We start from the raw sequence: 21,021 nt of genomic DNA on the forward strand, positions 1-21,021 counted from the left end.
CCTGAAAAAAGTCATAGTGAGGACTCAATGATTTTGTTCCTAAAAGTCACAAATTGGTCTCCAAATGAGTTGTCCATGTTGCTTCACTGCATCTTATTACATCACATGAAACACCATGTCGCTTTAATCACAGCAGCCAGTTCTTCTGCAAGTTCCTCCACTTTGATCAACTCCCAGTGATCAAAGAAATTGAGGCTAGTTTCTATTTCCTGTACCAGAGTAAGATCCAGAGCAAAAGTGGATCCTGTTAAAATCTGATCCAAAGTTAAAATATCAATAAACTTTCCAGTAATCAATACTGCTATCAAATAAATTGGGACAATACATAAAACACTAACACATGCTGATACTACAACAGTATGGCTGTTATTCATGATGGTATAAATGATAAAAATCAAAATCTTTATTTTAAGAAAGGTTTACAGTTTTTTTGCAATTGGAAGACACAAAAACTGGCAATTGTGGCACAATTCTTGAAACCACTAACTCATGTAGCCTTTCTATTGACCAGGTATACTAAACCATAAGCACATTTTCTGCTTTGCACTAAGTTTGAAATTCTAAAAAACACTTTTTGCCAATAACTAGACGCAGTTAATCTACATTAGACACATCATTCAGAACTAAAAGACTGTGTTTTGTTTGTTAAACACTGCTATTGAAATACCACATTCAATTATCAATCACCTGCACCCATAACAGAAATCAGAGCTTGAACACTATAAATAGGATTCAGGTTTACTCTTTGGTTTGCACCACCTCACATCATCACTGACAATACAACATTCAACAACATGAACAGGGTAAGTTACACTACTAGGCCTTCTACTGAAGCCTCATCAACTTCAGATGAAACAGCGGTACAGAGTGCTGTTTGAATGAAACTCTGAAAGAGTGAAACAACTGCGCTTTTGTTTATTGACATAATGGTAAAATGTCATAATCATTTTGTAAAAGTTGGATTTTGGTTCAGGTTGTCTGCAACCCTTCTCTAGAAATAAGTGGTCAAACAGCATGGATGGTATGATGGACAGTGAGGTGTGACTCACTGGTTTGAAGCCCAGAGTTGCAGCTTATGATCGTCACCAAATCTTTTCCGTTTGGAGCCGGGACCTTCCAAATAAGGAGTGTGGGGTGTTGCCTTTCACACTCTGGAAACATGCCTCACTACCTCGGACCGAAGTGGACACTAACTTAAGCTTCATTTATACTCCTGAGCGGACGTGCACACAGACAGCTGTGGACACAATGGACGGATAGTTGATGTGTTTATACTACCTTCTGGGGTCCGTGTGGAGGACGTGTTCCACACATGCGCAGTAGACCGCCGTCTACAGGAACACAGCGTTGTGTCCGCGCGGACTGGTGCGGATAGGTCACACAGGACACAACAAATTGCTGGTACGCGGATGTGCCCACAGAGCCTATGCGCTCTGATGACGAAATTTAAGTCAAACTGACCCTAGCGGACCCTTGTGGACGTGGAAACTATCATTTCAGCTTTACTGGGAACACCAAGTCATGCATATTTGGGCTAACGTTAATTACTTTATCTAAATTGTGCGAACAGGGCAGGTATCATAATCAAGTAACATTAAACTTACTGAAATACTGCAACAATAGTCTGACTAGTGTGAGTCCCGGAGCCGGGGAGAGCAGCAAGTGAGCAAACTGTCAATCACAGTTGTCAATCAACGCTCACACGGCAGACATCAAAGCTACTATAAGTTTTCAAATCTTATTAACGGAGCAATAATTTCCAAAATGACCACCAGCACACTTATTAGAGGCCCTGAATTTAGCGACTGAGATCATAGTGCCTTGTTGAAAAAAATGATTGACTTAGTATTTCTAGAGAGAAGCTGATGCTTTTTGAATGGGAGTCAGGGATTGGAGCCAACATCATGGCACTTTGAGGCACTTCAGCATACAGCCTCAAGATGTGATAGTTGCAGCTCGTTAAACAGTCAAAGAGAGTTTCCAGAACCTGGCAACCCAAAAGTTGCTCTTATTAATGGCTTCTTACTGACCTATAAAGAATGAGTAAGTGATTTATTAACCATTAATACAGCCACTAGTTACAACCTAGAAATGCTTTATAAAGAGTTCCTTTTTAGGTCCTCCTACATTACAAAAAGTACCAGTCCAAAAGTTTCCCCCAGTCAGAAATGGAAGCATGTTTTACTTTACGATGACAGTGAAAGATAGAGCAGAGGAGACGTCTCTGAGCTGCGCAAGGGTGTTGCAATACAAACACTATTCAATCAGCAACAACTAAAATTGTCCTATATGGGTGTTTGGGAGTACAAAAAAGAAAAAGATGGATACATCTACTGTAATGCATGGCTGGAAATGTTTGAGAAACCCTGCAATAAAGAAAATCGCCATCTCTCTGCTTCCTAGACCATTTCTCTCAAATGTGCACCTCAGCATGCAGCAAATGAAAAGTCATACAGGAACAACACTTCCTTGTTTCTCTCTGATAAACTTCTTCCTCCTTCTTGTGGGGACTACAGAGCGGTGTGTGAAACGTGATGGATTCACACTGCAATCCTTCTTGCCACACAGTGTTTCCACTATTTTACCGCCTCTCTAATTCCGTCCTCTCTGTCTCTCTCGGTGAGGATGGATGGCAAACATCCTGCAGCGACCCGCACACCTTTACTTCGACTCAACTGATTGTCAGCTCTTGGCTAGCAAATGGATAGAGAGAAAGAGAAGGAGAGAGAAAGAAAGTGCAAACGACAACGGAGAAATTGGAGTGGGGTGGGCAGAGAGGCGGAAATGAGACGGCTGAGGAGGAGGAGAGAAAAAACCTGTGAGTGGCTCATTTTCTGGGTACACAGGGAAAGCAAGTGATGCAGGATTGAGAGAGAAAGCCGGTAACACTTCATCCAGATGCAGAAAATGGCATCCTACTGCAGACAGACTGCAGAGCATCACATGTTTTTCCAGACAGTGTGTTGTTACAACTGTCAAATGGCTGTGATGAGAAGTGAGTGCTTATCATTTCTTGGGGAGAAGTGATTCAAAATGTAAGGGTTGTTTTTTGGAGAATGGAGAGCAGAGATCAAGCAGAGTTCAAGAAAAGGGCACCTGATGGGTTCACTACTAACATTTTGCATTCATTGCTTTCATTAAAAACATTTTCTCATTATGTTACTAAAAAATACATAATTCAAGCGGTACTGTGGAGAAGAAAGAAACAGAAGAGTTTCTTTCAAATAATGTTTTTTAAAAAAAATAATAATCTGTTTTTTTAAATAACAAGAAAATGCAACTGAAGATTATCTCCAGTTCTCCCACATGAAAAATACATAAGAAAAAGTGATGTAAGTAAAAAATACATATATATTTTTTCCATTTATTTTAATTTTTTTTTTAAATAGTTCAGAATGTGCACTTCAAATAGTATATTTAAAATCCAATTTTTAAAGATGATTTCCACCTGGATTTTTGACCTGCTCATTTTTTAATCCAACTAGTTTAAATCCAAATAAATTCACAGATTTATTTGAAAAATGAAAACATAAAATAATTAGCCACAAGCAGTTGGTTCCTACTCTTCTCACTAAGCAGCCAGTTTGGTGAACTACACCTAAAATTCTTTGCACTGACCACATAATATTATTTTGTGGATCAAAGTTAACTTTGTCCCTATATAAGTGATTTAAGCAGATGTACAAGAGATGTAAGTATTCAGCAATTCTTAGATACAGTATCTCGGGATTTATTTCCATTTATTCAGTGATATTTTCAGAGCAGAGACAAAACATTAATTCAATCAATCTGACAACTATTCAAGATTACATTGTTCCAGTTTGTGACATTCACAATGACTGCTTGGCCTTTGATACATTAACTGCTTTTTCCTGCTAAGACTGACAGAGGGTCAGCTAAAATAAATGCCAAGGCCTCGTTGTGCTAAATGCCAATCTATGTTTGGCTTTCACACACCAAGAAGGACCATTAACCTCTATTCATCTGCTCATTGGCTGCAGTGGTCAAGTCAAACCTGATCAATAAAACTTCTTTTTTCGCTCCAACCAGCCTTGGCAGAAACCTTCAATGTATTGATGATTTCAGCTGCTGTCTTCTGCTGGCTGAGATATCTGCTGGTGTTTCAGGTGGAAAGAAAGGCTTTACATAGAAACTCTTAAAGATCCTATAAAGAATAATATCTGTACACAACAGCTCAAAAACTCCCACTGGTCTAAATAATGAGGCAATAAAAGATGGATATTGTTTGTCAGGATTTATATTTTCCATCAGAACATAGAGTATGTAATTGTTGTAATTGTTATTCATATTTCCTGATAAGTTTTTATAAGCTGTTTTATTACAGTGTTCATTGGCCAGCTGTGACGGAAAAGCTACCAAGAGAACCTGGCTGCCAACAAGTTGATGTAAACCAGGGGTTCCCAGACCCCAGTCTGAATACCAGAACATTTGGTACTGGACTGTGAGGGAACCATGTGATTCAGTAAAAAAGCTGGATAATAATTGTATAAGTTTGCAGGCTATTATAGGATATTTTGGGGATAAATACCTTGAACTTGGCACAGTCTGTGCTGCATTTTCCTCATCACTCCCTGTGATGCCATTGCCAACCTCTCTCTCCCTCAATCTGGTGAGCGTTGTCTTGCTATCTCTTGGCCGGCCTGGGCCAATACACCTTGATGCAGAGAGATAGTGAGACAACGCGCACCAGAGAAAAAAGAGAGAGAGGTTGGCAATGGCATGACAGGGAGTGATGAGGAAAATGCAGCACAGACTGCACCAAATTTGAAGGTATTTACCCCCAAAATAGCCTATAATAGCCTGCAAGCTTATATAATTATTATCCAGCTTTTTTTCCGAATCACATGGTTACCTTGTGGTCTGGTACTAAATGTTCTGGTCTGCAGACCAGGGTTTGGGAACCCCTGGTGTACATCACCTTGTCTACAGGCAGGTCCTCTTGATATCTTTTTCAATGAAGACAAAGGCTCAGTAGCACCCCACTATATATTCACCAGTCACTGCATCCGTGGGAGTTTACTTCCTATAGAAGGCTATCAAAGACACATCTTGATTGACTTGGGTTCTGTCCATTCACAGTCAAGAATTGTTGTCCCTACCTTTTCCGTTTTGTGAAATGTTGTCATGTTTTATGAAATGTTGTGTTTCGACCCTCAAGACCCTTGTAGTGTACATTTTGTATGTCTTACAACATGTCTGGACGGGATCTTTAAGGTTTCAAGTTCATGTTTGATGTTTGCTCCCAATTGCCAAATACCAAATACAAATTGTCAAGTCAAGTTAATTTAGTCTATATAGCCAAAAATCACAAATTTGCTTCAGTGTGAACAACAGATACAACACCCTTCATCTTTGGATTGTCAAATCAGACAAGGAGAAACTACACAAAAAAAATCTTTAACGAAAAAAAAATGGTGATAGATATACTAGTAGTTAATGCAGTATTTGATATATTCACTATTCAGACATCCCTCACTGGTCAACCCTACTACACACTAACACAGTATGTTGAAATTCAGTCCTGCATTTGTCTGTCTCTCTCTCTCTCTGAAACTGGCAGACATCGGTATTATCCCTCATTGTGCTCTTCATCATGACTTGCATCAAAGACGCACTGAGACAGCCGTAAAACCTTTTCCACGGTTTAGTTTAGCTCGACAGGTGAAGGAGGGAGAGAGGAGGAAAAAAGGTAGAATGAGAAAAGTAAGGACAGATAAGGGAATGAAAGAGAGAATAGGACAGTTTATAAGAGAAGGAGGAGAAGATGAGGAGGAGAATGAGAGAGAGCAAGGTGAAGAGGGGAGGATGGGGAAGGAGGGAGATAAGCACCAACAAGGAAAGAGGACACTGACTTTTGATGTGCTTTAATAGAAGATCTCACAACAAGGCCTGGAAGAAATACAGTATATAACAAAACTGAGTACATCCCAGTGCAATATCACTTAAATGTTCAATGATTCAACATTGTATCATCTAACAATAATTCTAGTATTTTTAGGGTGGAGTGCAGGATATTTGATCTTATTTATAACTAAAAACAAACAGGTTAGATAGACTAAATTGAAATTACAGGCCTCAAAGTACAACCGCAATGCAACAAAAGTGAGTACACCTGTGACTTCCAGTTAAGACTAATTGCCTGAACAAGGTTATAAAAGAACCCGTGAACACCACAACTTTCTCAATTTTGGCCTGGGTTGTGACTAATGCAACAAGACTCCACATGTATGGTGTTTAATTAGCCTCAAACCCTGCATACATAAAAACCAGGCGTGTGCATGTGATACAAGCACACAGAATGGTATCCGTGAGTGGAAAACCATCCTCACCAAGGGAGTATTTCTTGACCCTCCTTTGATTGGTCACTTTGAGTACTGACCATGACCTTTGATTGGCTGTTTGTTGAAGACAGACAGTTGCCTGAGAGAACAAAGGGAAACATAAATGATATCTAGTGGCTGATTCTATTTCTGAAAACTGAAAAAGATTTCACTGCTCTTTCCCCATTTAAACTACATTAGACAGATTAGAAAATTTCCTCTATAAAGATATTGTGTGATTGTATTTCAAAAAGTAAAAATAACTTTTCTCCCTTTGTTTGAGAAAGAGGAGTTCTACATGACCATAATCGATGAAATGAAGAGATGTGGAATCGTGCCATGGATTTCTAGCAACAAGATCAGTGAAATCGCCCTTTTTTGTTTTTTCACAAATAGAATAAAGGTTTCATAAAAATGAAACTGATCATCTATGAGAAATGGTGTTTCAATGACTGCTCAGACAGTGTGAAGGACAGTGCGTGAAGTCAACCTCAACGGATGGCATCCAATATGAAAACCATTGCTCACAAAACGGCACAAAATTTTGCCAAAGAACATGAAAAGAAGCCTGATGAATACTGGCAGCATATTCTTTGGTGAGATGAAACCAAAACAAATTAGTTTGGATCAGATGGGGTCCAGCATGTTTGGTGTGGACCTGGCCAGGACTACAACAGTGACGGCATAGTGCTGACCATGAAACATAGAAACATGGGAAACGTGGGAGTGTGCTGATATGGGGCTGCATGAGTGCAAAAGGTGTGGGCGAGATGACATTTATAGATGGCACTATGAATGCAAGTTTGTTTGCCCAGATACTGAATGAAAAGATGACTCCCAGTCACAAGGAACTTGGCAGGAGAGGAATTTCCCAACATAACAATGATTCCAAACACACTGCAAAAATCACACAAGAGTTTTTAAAACAAGTAAAAAGTGAAAACTATGACCTGGCCATGTATGTCCCCTGACCTGAGTCCAATAGAACACCTCTAGAGTATTTTAAAGCGGAAAGTGGAGCAACAAAACCCCTCCAGCATATAGCAGCTGAAAAGAATCGTCAGTGAAAAATGAGTGCATCTCTCCACTGATTTATTCTAGACTGGTATCATCCATGTCCAGGAGGATCCAATATGTCATCAAAAATAAAGCTAGGCATACAAAATATTAAAAAATAAAAGAATGGAGTCTCACTAATGAAGGATGTGCTGACTTTTGTTGCAGTTAATTCTTAAATATGGACCTTTCATTATGTTTTAATTGGTCAGACATTCTGTTTTTTTAATTAATTGGCTTAATTCTTCTTGGGTTTTGTCTAAAAACAAATAAAATTGTATTAAATGGACAGAATTTGTAATTACTTAACATTTTAGTGATATTGACCAGGGGTGTACTCAGTTTTGTTAAATACTGTAACTAGACAAACTCAAAGAACGAGCACACACACACACACACACACACACACACACACACACACACACACACACACACACACACACACACACACACACACACACTCCTGCAGGCGAAACCAGTGAGAGCTGAGAGTCTCTTTGCAATTAATTTGTTTTAGCAGCTACATCTATTCTACTTTTCTAAGAGTGGAGCTCTGAAAACATCGCCTCCAGTAAAAAAGAATCCCCCAACTGTGCTGTGCTGAAGTGTCCTTGAGCCAGACACTTAACAGCTACCAGCTCCAGAGTTTCTGACATCCCTGTAGAGGACAACATTATAATTCCTCACAAGGATCAATAAAAAAATCACATCATCATTATTCAGTCTTTCAGTGTTATTTTTGTGGAATCAAACAATTCCACTTTGTCCAAGTTATGATTTATTTGTTTCAAAGAATTCAAGGAACGAGGCAGAACTACACAAATCATTCCACTAGTTTTGATAATTATTGACTATTTTGATAGAAAAAAGTCACCATATCTCACTCAGATTTCAGGTTTTTTTTTTTTTAATAATATAAGATTTTAAATCCCTAATAAATTAAATGGTAATGAGGAATATTAGGGAGCATCTTGTTTTGGATGTAAAATCTATTTTACTTGGTACAACAGACACTCTTAGAATGATAAATGTTTATTGAAAATTGCATCAATCTCTATGGGGGTATTATTGTAGCTAAATTATTTGCAAATTTGCATGGAGAATTGTGTAACTGCTCTGTATCTCAATCTGTGTGCGTAATCAGATTTGTAAATGTGTAAAAGAATCTCTAAATGTGTATTGAGATTTGTGAATGTTCACAGGAATATGCAAATGTGTACTCAGAATTCGTGTGCGTAATCAGATTTGTAAATGTGTAAAAGAATCCCCAAATCTCTATTCAGATTTGCAAGTGTATAGAGATTTGGGAATGTGTAGGCAGATCTGTAAATGTGCACACAGATCTGTGAATGTGCAGACAAATAATGTTGATTTTTATTACACTTTTGCTGTGGAAAAGTCTAAGTATTTTGCTCCAAAAGCTCAGATATGCCTCTCAATTTGCTGTCTTTTTACACATGATTTTTGCTACATTTCTGCCTTGGCAGAGAACTGCAAATGTGTGTGGCGATTTGTCAGTAACTCTAGGTTTTCTTCACCCTGAGCTCAGGCTCACGCTGTCAGGCTGATGCTCTTCACTTCTGCTGCCAACATGGACTATTAAGGAGGCTTCCACAGCTGAGCCACCAAAACAACAAGGCAGGATGCAATGCAGCTGCAAAAGTCACTGTATGGTTCCCCACTGCTTTAACAACAAGCAGACACAGGTACACCTATGTTTCCATGACTTTCCATCTTGGTAAATGAGTGACTGTTCACTCTTCAGCACCACATCGCTGCAACCAGACAACTTGTAATATTTTGCTACAGACTGCTAGCACAGGCTAACGTTAGCAAAACTGTTTGCTAACTGTTTTACAGTGTTTCCCCTGAGACAACTTCAACCATAAGTAAACACTATAGTCATTTATAAGATATTCTGTTTGCTCATGTTACAATGGATGTGCGTGATCTCATCTGTGTTGTTTTTTGTTGGAGTTTGCTAACTAGCCTCTAGCATCTAGCCTGTTTCTTTAAACTGATGTAGCTTATGTGAGGTAACATGAGGGTCAGCAGGGAACAACCACATTATCAAGAGGCTGGACAGATCTGTATGTTAGTGACAGCATGTTATTATTTTCAGTTAGCAACTTGAACCAGACTGAATGCTGTGTCAGTGACAGTCTGCCAGCACATCATATATGATACAAGGTAATATGACAGTTAGTAAAGTACATCTGTATTTTGAGGGTGATAGGTAAAACTTACACCACTCACTTTTTCCATAGTGGTTGTATGACTTTGGGACCTGAAACCCTCAGTGAATTGATCACTAAAGCCTTTTCTGTGTTGTATTTAGAGTGAGCTATTAAAAGCCTTGGTGTCAGCAGGTAAGAATGTTGTTCTGACACCACAGAAAAGCTCATTAAGTTTTGCAGAAGTGACAACATCAATCTGTTGACAAGAAACCTGCAGAATGTTTGTCTACAAGTTAACGACATTTAATTTAGTAGGCTATAAAAATGACAAGACCTGATTATTACATGATTTTAAGCTCAGCCAAGTCCAGTGTTTGTTGTTCTGTCACTAATCACACTCAGTCTAACATAAGACATAGATTTGAACACTGCCTCATTAATTTCTTGCAACTTTGAAGAAGTAGTAACTTTTAAAACTAATCTACGTCATGTTTTTAAAGAGTACTAAACACTGTCTGATATTCTTATTTGTTAGACAAGCTTCGCAGAATGACTGCAGTCTACATTTGTACATTCTGCAAAACTAGAGCCTGAAGCAGTTCCCTGACATCTGTGGGAAGCTCCTCTCTGTATAGAAGAGATGGTCTTCACCTGAACATGCTAGGTAATAGCACGCCTGCTGCTAATTTGCAGCAACATGCTGTTCTGTCCTCCACATGTCATTTACTATTTACATCACACATGTGCCTACCTGAACTCTTTTCCTCCCCGATTCCCGCAACAAAGACTTTTGCACCCTTCGCTCACACCAGCTTCCCCCTGTGGAATGATCACACTGTCGTTCGACCTCTTCCTGTTCCTGTCTGCTATCAACAGACACCATTACCCTAACTGGACACCTCGCTCTCTCCCCATTAACACAAGTATTTTGAATGAGTAAATGCTGCAAATCTCTGTCCACTCTCATAAACTGTTAATATTGTTGAAGCGGGCTGCACAGCAAATACCGGACTCCCCACCAGTCAAATCTGCCCTAATAAATGCTCAGTGTCTATCAAACAAGACCTTCATTTTAAACTTTTAACCTTGTCAGTTGGTTATTTGTAACTGAGATCTGGCTTACCGTTGGTGATCACATCTCACTTGGTGATCTCTGTCCTCCCCACTGCAGCTTCTTAAATTTCCCAAGGACTAGGTCGCTTAGCCACCGCTTTTAAAAACTGTTTCAAATGCAGATTTATGTCTACTCTGCTTTGAGGTGCAACTTCTAAAGGGTAATGTCACTACCCCTGCCCTGTGTGCACCCTCTGTGCCACCTAAAACTAACAGTAATTTAATTCAAGAGTTGTCTGATCTTCTGTCATTCAACTTTCACATCATTCACATGAGTTTTATGCCTTGACTTATTCTAGAAAGCAGGTTTAGCAAACTGAAAAAAGAAAAGCTACCATCAATGGAGCTCTGATTCTATGATTCACCATGGCAACAGGTAAATAAAAGGCTGAGCCTCCATACTAATCCAGTGGTGGTAGAAACATTAAAGGTTCTGCATGTAATAATCAAAAATTCCTTCTCATTAATTACATCTCTGGCCGTTAAATATACTGTAGTCAACATCCTGGTGCTGGACTACTGCAGGTGATGTCTTTTTCTGTTGTGTTTTGCACTGTATTTCAGCAAAGCATCTCTCACTCCCAGTCAATCAGCCAGCCCTGCTGTGTGTATGTGCACACTCACTCACACACAAACACACACACACAGACTCCTGCTGTGCTGTGGCCGCTGGCTGGTGAGAGCCAATCTGCACCACACAACTTGCACAAATATGCGTTAATTAACCACCCAGCCCAGACCCGACTCGCAAACCGCCAACTTTTTTTTACCAACCATGTTTACTAAACACCAGTAGGCTCAGTGATCTGTGTCCAGGCAGCAATGAGCTGTGGATGAGGAGCAACATGCTGCAGTTTTGTTGTGAAATGTGTGCTTATTACGACCTTTGGACTACCAACAGGAAAAACAAAAGGGGTTAGTTGAGTTCTGCTATCGCTCTGGAGCTCGTTTTCTGCTCCTTTGTTGAGGAAATAATGTTTTAGCTGTGTGTGCTCGGCAGTGGGTAACTTGTCATCGTGGGGGTGTTTTGTTATGAAATGTGTATTGGTTGACGGAGGCAGCTAGCTGTCTCATTAGCTGGAGAGCTAATATCTGCAGGGTGTTTCAAGTCAGAAAGCGCTGTTTTTGTTGTGTTGTCGTGTCGTTATGCTGGTTGTTTGTTGATGTTAGCGGGAAAGAGGCAAGGCACTCTGGAGCGCGCAAAAATGTCACTTTTTTGTTTGGATTTTTGCAGAAAATCCGACCCGGGGCCTTTACATAGAAGTCAGTCCACAGGCTGTTACAGACAACTGAGAAAGTCGAGGAAGGTCTCATTATTTTACGTTACATTCCTACCCGTTCACTCATTGGCAATAAAAAATGATTAATACATGTAAATTTCTTCACAATTCTACATATAGAACCTTTAATGGGTATGTTTTATCTTCAAAAAACACAGCAGCAGTGATAGAGTCTGAGTCAGAGAGGGGAAAAGTGTCAATAAGAAAACACAATAAACTTTTAATCAGCGCAGACCATTAATTCATCATTTACCAGACATGAATTTCCTTAATGGATGATAAAGTGGTGGAATCTGAATTAGGCTACAGCCTACATTAAATTTTACATACGTATATTTATTCAGCTTTAATCTGACGGGGACAAAACACAGGGGGCGGCAATTGAAGATGAAAAATATAGTTGAAGATTAAAAAGATACAGAGAGATAAAACAGATAATAGATATGTCACATAGAGACATTGTAAGCTCATTGTGAGCTCACAGACTGTGCCAGTAATAATGAGTTTGGTGATGTGCAGATGAAAAGGCAGCGAGGTTCAAACCGAGAGTAAATGTTTAGATGTGCATTTGGATCTTGGCTCAACAGCATTCAGTGACTACGTTTCAACGAATGCAAGTACACACAGTCACTGAAATGCTGTTAAAACGCGTTCAGACTATATGTAGCCTATTTAAATACTCACTTTCAAACTACATTTAGTTTGCAGTCTGCAGGTGAACCACAATCCTGCTCATTCAGAAATATTAATAATCTCCAACGAGAAAACTATGATAGGAATGTTCCATCAGTGCGACCAATCACATCATGAGACATATGAGGTGATTATTGATCTTATGTGTCCACATCTTTTTTATTTAAGAGAGATGATCAGATTATAAACATGTCAGTGCAGGAGCTGCTGTAACAACCTGACAGCTGTCTGATCGATGTGCACAGAGTCACGGTGTTATAAAAGGACATGCAGAGGTTTCATCTGAGCTGAGGGTCAATTTACACTGTTATATTTGAACGTGAGGACAGAGATCAATGTTCAAAGAAATGACTGATGTGCATAAAAGGGGTAACATTGTTAAAGATAGTCCTTGAGTAACAAACTAATATCCAACCAGGATTTTGATTCTGACATACAGTAAACCTCTGCTAATTAATGTACTTTGATACGCTTTGGTATCTGAATATATCTCTGCATATGTATACAGATATCTGACTGAATGAATGAGGAAATGAAATGTATCTGACAGCTGTTTCAGGCTCTGCAGGGGGGAGACAAACTCCGGGGCGAATTCACAAATAATGGATTGTGCCATGAATTGTGCATCATTTGCAACCACTATCTTCTCTGTGTCAAGGTCTGATTCACAAAAGATATTGTGCTAATCATATGACAGTGCAAACATGCCCATAAAGTTTTGCAGCTGAGTGCAATTTGCTCTTGTTTTGTGTCTGAGTGAGCAGAGCGGTTTCAGGCTTTTCTCCACATTTCAATACACAGATTGGTCCATAATGAAAACTGAGGAGAGCACAAAAGCCTCAAATTGAGTGTCTTTAATTAGCAAAGGTGCGCACACACAGAGCTCTCCACAATCACAATCCAACTTTCATGTATTTTGCTTCTTTTACTTCTCTAGTGTTTTGCATCTATAACATAATCTACTGAAATGTTAAATATCAAAATACAACTATTAATGTGACTCAGGCAGGTCTGAAACATGTTAGATTAATGTCACTGAATGTATCCGGGATTTCACAGAAACATCAGTATTGATGTTCTATTTGTTGCCTACAGCTGGCTGTGTGTCACAGCAAGTGTGTCTCCAAACTGGAAAAGAGGCTGTGTGCTTTTACGCACGCGGCACAGCAGCGGTAACTTCATTAACACTGGATTGGTCAGGATCTTACAGTAATTAATGTTCTGTGTTCTGCTACACATCTACACAGGTCTGTGTCATACACAGATTCAGATTTATACAGTGGAATTGTTTATAATAAAACAGCCCTTATGGGTGAATCCTGAGCTCCATCAGAGCTGTCAGGACATCTTTATATTTGAGTAGCTGACAGTCCGAGATACACCTACCACGCCATACCCACTTGACCCCTCTAAATGCAACACTCACTCTAAATACAACACAGAAAAAGCTTTAGGGATCAGTTCACTAAAGATTTCAGGTCTTGAATTCATACAACCACTATAGCAAATGTGACTACTGTAAGTTTTACCTATCACCCTCAAATACAAATTTACTTTACTAACTGTCATATTACCTGCTATCATTCAACTGATGTGTTTGCTAGCTGTGACTGACACAACATGCAATCTGGTACAGATTGTTAACTGAAATTATAGTTAATCATGAAGGCAGGCTGCTGTCACTAACATACAGATCTGTCCAGCCTGTTGATAATGTGGTTGTCCCTGCTGACTCTCATGTTACATCACATAAGCTACATCTGTTTACAGAAACAGGCTGATGCTAATGCTAGCAAATCCCAACAATAAAGCACAAATGAGATTGCGCACATCCATTTTAATAATGTTAGCCACAAACAGAATATCTTACACATGACATTAGTGTTTACTTATGGTTGAAGTTGTTTTAGTTGAGACACTGTGGCAATATTGCTCCATCAGTTAGCGACTGTTACAGATTTGTCTACACATTCGCAAATCTCTATACACTTGCAAATCTGAATACAGATTTGGAGATTCTTTTACACATTTACAAATCTGATCAAGCACACACGGATGAGATATAGTTACACAACTCTCCCCATACATTTGCGTATAATATTGCTACAATTTTAGCCCCATAAATTTCGTTCAATGTTAAACACTTATGACTGAATTATGGTTTTAGAAATCATGCCCATGCATTCATGGATGTAAAGAAATAATAAAATGCATAGATGCATAAATTGGGGACTTACAAATACATGAAAGCAAATGGAGGAAATAATTTTATTATGAAAAACAAAGACATTTGTTTGGATGTGCTTATAGTAATAAGGAGAATAATTGTACTTTTGACACCTCACTTAATGTTTTTGTTTGGATACTTTATGACTTGCCTGGTGTGTTTGTTTTTATTGTAATATTTCTGTTTATGTAAAATGTCATCTTTGAGCGGGTGTATTTAGTATTTTTTCCAGATTACTATAAAAAGTCATAAAAAGATGAATATCTGTTTGCAGTGTAAGCCTAGATCTGTTTTTTTTGACAGCTGGCTTGCCACAATCAGTAGATAGTGACAATAAACTATTTATCCATAAAACACTCTGCATAAAAAAATAAAACAATAAAAAAAACTATAAAAGATTTATAATCCTATAAACAAATCCCCCCCCACCACCACCCCACACCCACACACACAAAGTCTGCTTAATTAAGAAAAACATTGCTTATAAACCAGGAGAATCTAAGTGTCACGATGGGGGTTTACAATGAACACACACACACACATATATATAGTATCTTTATATACAGTATCTTTACCAACACACACACGCATACATGCACACACAGCACCTTGTACCTTGTGTTGGATGGAGGTGACTGTTTAATAGTTTCAGTATCGCCGCCATAAGCTCTTCTCGCTCCATAACTCTGTCAGCAGGGATTTACAGCTCATTGGCTCTCATTATGAAAATGTAATATTGCACTTGAAACCCTCCGGCTATCCTTGGCCTATAGACTTCTGCAGTGTCATGGTTTAGAGACGGAGGGAAACACAGCCAGCAGCTTCCTCATCCGGCAGGTCCACAGAGGTGGACAGCAAAAACACCACCGCTTTTCTTTTGGGAGGAGAGTTTTACCGCCGTGAAAAATCATTTTGACTTAAATTTAGGACACAAATAATGTAGAAGCCACTTAGGCACATATTGGTATTTGGAAAGCTGTTAATGCTGTAATAGAATAGAATATCTTACTGTCATTGTACAACGAGATTGAGTTTGCTACTTCTGTATCGATGCTATAAATAACAATAAATGAGGTAAAAATAGAACAACAAATAGATCAGTTATGATACCTGAAGAATGTCTCTGACTGAAATGTTGTGTATATATATTAAACCAGTTATTGAAATTGCTGCTGATTCATTTTCTATTAATCTCACTAATATTGATTAACTGAAAAAGAAAAACACTGTATGACTATCACATGGAAAAGTGAGTGTAAGTGTGTAAATTTGATCAGAATAGATCTGTCTTATCTGTTTCTCTCCCCGCACAGATAAAGCTGGAAAGCTGCTGCTCATCACATGTTTACACACTCCACAACTCAGCAGTCTGCTGCTTCCATCCTTCCTCCTCTTCCCCCTTTTCTCCTTTCCTTTTCCCCTCTCCTCTTCTCATCTCTCACTCATCTTTCCCTTGTTTCTCTGTCTTTATCATCCTCTTCTTTTCTCTCCTTGTTTACTTTCCATTCTTTCTCCTCTTCTCTGTCTGCTTCTTTTTCCTCCTCTACTCTTTTCAGTTTTTCATCCCTCTATTGTTTTATTCGATTTTCTTCTAGGTTTTACTTGTTTCCGTTCCTATTGTCCTTCTCTCTTCTGCTTTTTCCTCTTCTTCCTTCCCTTCTCCCCCTTTTTGTCTCAAACTCTCTTCCTTCCCTCTTATTTTTTCTATCACCTTTCTTTCCATTTTTCTCTTCCTCTTGTCTCCTTATTCCTATTTTCCTCCTCTTCTCATCCTCCTGTCTCCTCTCCTCTTTCTTTGTCTACTATTTTCTATTTTTATCCCCTTTCTCTTTCTAGTATGAAATAAAGGATTCTTCTATTTTCTTCAGTCTTTTACCTTTCCTCTTTTCCTCATCTCCTTTCCTTTTGTCCCTTCTTTGTTTCATCCTCGTTTCTTGTCTCCTTTTCTTTTCATTTCTCTTATTTCATCTCTTCTTCTTGATTCTCAACTCTCCTCCTCCTCCCTATCCTCTTCTTTCCTCCTTTTGATTATTCTTGTTTGCTCTCATTTCTTTTCCTCCTCTCCTTCACTCTCCTCTCCTGCCATTCTTCCTCTCTTCCTTAATTTCCTCTGTGTCTCATTCCACCTTTTATTTTCTCCCTCTGCCTCTCATTTCTCCTCTCCTCACTCTTCCTCACTTTCCAACCCTCTTCTTTCCTTTCATTACTTTTTTCCTCCTCTTGCTTCCCCCCCCCCCTACTCTTTTCGATGTCCCTCCCTGTCCTCTCCTTGTTTCTCCTCTCCTTTGTCTCCTTATTTCCTCTCCTCTCTGCTCCTTTCTTACCTTTCCACCTCTCGCCTTATTTCCTCTCATTTCTCCTTTCTTCCCTCATCCAAACCCCCCTCTTTTCTCTCATTCCCTTTTTTATTAACTTACCTTCTCGTTTGTTTCTTTTCCTCAGTTACTCCTTCACATCTCGCTCCCTCTGTCACAGTGTGAGGTCCGCTGCCAGTCTTGTAGCGTGACAGCGGGTTGAGAGCGGGTCATTTCAAGGTTGGGATCAGACCAAAATAGGGCCGTGTGATGATAATGTGTTTGTGTGTGTGTGTGTGTGTGTGTGTGTGTGTGTGTGTGTGTGTGTGTGTGTGTGTGTGTGTGTGTCTGCTTGATGCCTGTTAGTTCATCCTTACATGCTGGGAGTTTGATGTGCCTGAGGTGAGAGCTGCCTACAGACACACACACACACATACACATACACGCGCACACACACACAGTCATAAATGTAGAGCAGAAATAGCCTCAAGGTTTGTGAGGTGAAAATGGCACCAGACCCTTTGACTCCTGACAGCAGACCATTTCTAGTCTGTCTGCTCTTTTCTATGTGATATATTGTTGGCAATGACTTCTTTAACATATTGTAGTGAAATGTGTTGAACAGTAGTAGTTCTACAGTAGTACTTTTGCTCTATTTATCATCTTTAATGGATTTTTTACCTGTTCATTTTGCTGCTCGAATGGTTGAATTGCTTTTTTTGTATGGTGTGACCAATTCTTTATTTTATTTGTTTTATTTAATTTTTTATTTATTTGATTTTTCTTAACATAAGAGCAAGGGCATAAAAATTAAAGGCATATGAAAACCTACACTTTGTTACTGAAACAGCAACCAAAAAATTGCAACAAGTCCTCCAAATTAAACGACCAAATACGTCATTTGACCATGTGACTCCAGAACGACACATAGGGGCGTTTTTCTAATCTTGATGATGTTTTATGATGAGGTCTGGTTAGGTTGAAGGACAGATCATGGTTTGGGTTAAAATGATCAATTAATTGAGGTTAGTGAAAGATTGTGGTTTTGTTTAAATACAATAAACATGACCATGATATAACATTACATAGCAATGATATAAATATCATCCATAGTTTCCCTTGTAGCGTTTTAAACACCATGAGACACACGACATAGACAAGAAATTTAAATTGAATCTGGTTACCAAGCTTATTATTTATTTATTTATTTGATAAGGACAGAGCACATTAATGAACATCAGTATAAAATACAAGATGTAAACACGCCGGAGTTAGCAAAAATGCTAATTTACATCCGTAGTCCCGAGGCAGGCAACAAAAACAGAAAGAGTTTAAGTAACAATATGCAAATACAAATAAAAAATGCATGATGGGAGCTGCTGGGGATCAGGTGGTAGAGTTGTAGAATTAGTGGTTTGATCCTCGACTTCATGTCTACACGTGGAAGATGCTAAACTCCAAGTTGCTCCCAACGAGCAGCCTCGCTCCTCAGTGTGTGAATGAGAGGCAGCGTCAAGGGAATTTTCATGTTTTATATAATATACTGCACACTACACGCATGGCACAAAAGAGCAAGTTCAGCGAAAAAGGATAACATGAGATATTATGGACAGAAAAAAGTATTAATGTACAGATGATAGTTTTGAGAAATCCAGTCATGTATTTGGTCCAAATCAGGTCTTACAGTATCCGCTCTGTGATCCGTTTCAGTTTTGCTCAATCTGTCCACTGACTCATAAAAGTATTCCCATCCATGGCTGTGTTGCTGTGTTGGCAGATCTAACCTGTTATAGTAATTGACTTTTGTTATTTTTAATGGAGCCATATGTTGTTCCTGCTGACTGAGGCATGCTCAAACACATCACACACACACAAGCTGTGCTGCTGCTGTTTGACACCCTGTCAAGATTTCCTCTGGATATTTTGTGTTGGTGGCTTATTCTCAGACTGAGATTCTCCAGCTCAACTTTTCTTTTCCTCCTCTTTCTCTTTCCACCTTCATACTTGTTCACAGAAAAGAAACGGATGAAGAGAGAAAGAAGACTTCAAATCATGATATTCTACAGAAAATAAAAGAATATATAAGAAAGCTCAGTCAGGCACCACTGACAAATTAAACAAATACATGAGGCTAATGAACATCTGTATGACACTGTGTTACTTTATTATAGTTTGTGTTATAATGATATATACTTTAATAATCTAATCTGAAGTGTATGATGTGTATGTATTGCAGAGTCATCATTATAAGCAGAATTGGATGATACAGCTGCCTGTAATATTGTTATCTGTGAAATGAGGACCAGTGTAATATAATGTAAAAACAAAATGTAAAAGTGTAGTACCAAGAAGAAATGCATATTTGTGTAATATCTTATATTCAAAATAATGGAGATGTGACAACAGTCTGATAGTATTTATGATGCAGTCATAGGGATACAGGGTGAGTGGGTTGATCTCTTTACATTTTTTATTGGCTGCTTATAGCATCTGTGATTCCTTGTGTGCAGTTTGTTACCATTTTGATGACAGCATAACCTATTTTTATACCTACACTTATTCAACATACTGTATGTAGGTTATTGAATGTGTTTCTTTATTTTATGTCCTTGTCTTCCCACGTTAAGAAATACAATAATAAAAGGAAGAAACTACAGCAGCAGCAGGCTGAAAGTACAACTTTGAAATGACTACTATTACGTAATATTTATTAATAGTTTGGTGATAATTCATATGATCTTATACTGCTTTTGTACAGTTTTAATATCTGCACTTTCAATAAGAGGGAACAATATTTTGAAATTGAGATTTAGTGTTTTTGCGGTTGGGAATCATCTTAGGCTCCAAAAATGGCCTGATGAGAAGCAACTGTCTATCTAAGTCATCATAATTACTACTTGTTCATTTTGTCTACATTTTTGTAACTACTGTTGACAGGAACAGAGATGTCAGTATTAAGCAGATTTAAAACATTCAAACAAATGTGGAACTTGAATGCTTCATTTCATGGGCCCTAATTTCCTAGAAAGGAAGAGATATACAGTATGTTACTATGAATTCATATGTAGGAATGTTCCTGGAAAGGACTTTAATTTGGTACTAATTATAGGGAAAATGGAGACATTTTTGAATTGATCAGCACACTTTTACCAATTAATAAAATACATAATTAATTTTCAAATAAATTTCTTGCATAGACTAATACAGAGTGTTTTAGTCAAAACACAGCAGGTGCATTGACTAAAACACTGAAAATAGTTTCCAGTCATGAAGAAATTATGAACGAATATTTATTTATGTGTAAACAGAACATCGTCTGTATTTTCCCTATACTTAGTGGCTGAGTGCCTCGGGGTAACATTTTTTTCTTCCAGTGAACTTAAAGTTAAATAAGTTTGCCACAAGCTTCTCATCCTTCACCAAACTTCTGCCACAAACTCTTACTTCACAATTCTCTAAGTGAAAACTTGCGGCACCATTAGTATTTAATTTCTGGCATTTGTTTTGAAAGCAAACCTGTGAATCTTTCAGTCTTTCTCTCTGTTCACGGAACTTCACATGTCTGTGAAGTGATGACAGCACTTTGTCATTCTACAAACTTTTTGTTTTTAGTCTTGACCTGCTTTGTGTGTGCATGCATGTGCATGAGTTTGTGTGTGTGCGCACGTGCACACACACCATCACCACCATCTCCTGTGACCCTGTCTGCTGTCTGCTGACAGCTTCCTTGTTTTGTTTATTTCATGTCGCCATGCATTTGTTCCATATGCATATGGATGAGCTAACACATACAAACACAAACACACACACACACTAATGCAATTTTCCCTCCCAAGCACA

The 21,021-nt window shown here is 38.6% G+C and overlaps 1 protein-coding gene across 2 annotated transcripts in view; it reads left to right on the forward strand.

Annotated features, from left to right (window-relative positions):
- The window catches only part of LOC121882090 (exostosin-1-like), a 29,343-nt gene extending 9,475 nt beyond the window's left edge, over positions 1–19,868 (forward strand). Inside the window, exons 3-5 of one of the 2 annotated variants that reach the window (XM_042390085.1) lie at positions 8,947–9,103; positions 17,330–17,421; positions 19,196–19,868. In XM_042390085.1, coding sequence (XP_042246019.1) covers positions 8,947–8,965 — 19 coding nt within the window. In that variant the 3' untranslated portion in view covers positions 8,966–9,103; positions 17,330–17,421; positions 19,196–19,868. The remainder of the gene's footprint in view (positions 1–8,946; positions 9,104–17,329; positions 17,422–19,195) is intronic. The other variant, XM_042390086.1, reaches the window with a different exon arrangement.
- Positions 19,869–21,021: the final 1,153 nt, after the last annotated feature.

This window comes from Thunnus maccoyii, chromosome 17 (assembly GCF_910596095.1).
Source record: "Thunnus maccoyii chromosome 17, fThuMac1.1, whole genome shotgun sequence".
NCBI lineage: Eukaryota > Metazoa > Chordata > Actinopteri > Scombriformes > Scombridae > Thunnus > Thunnus maccoyii.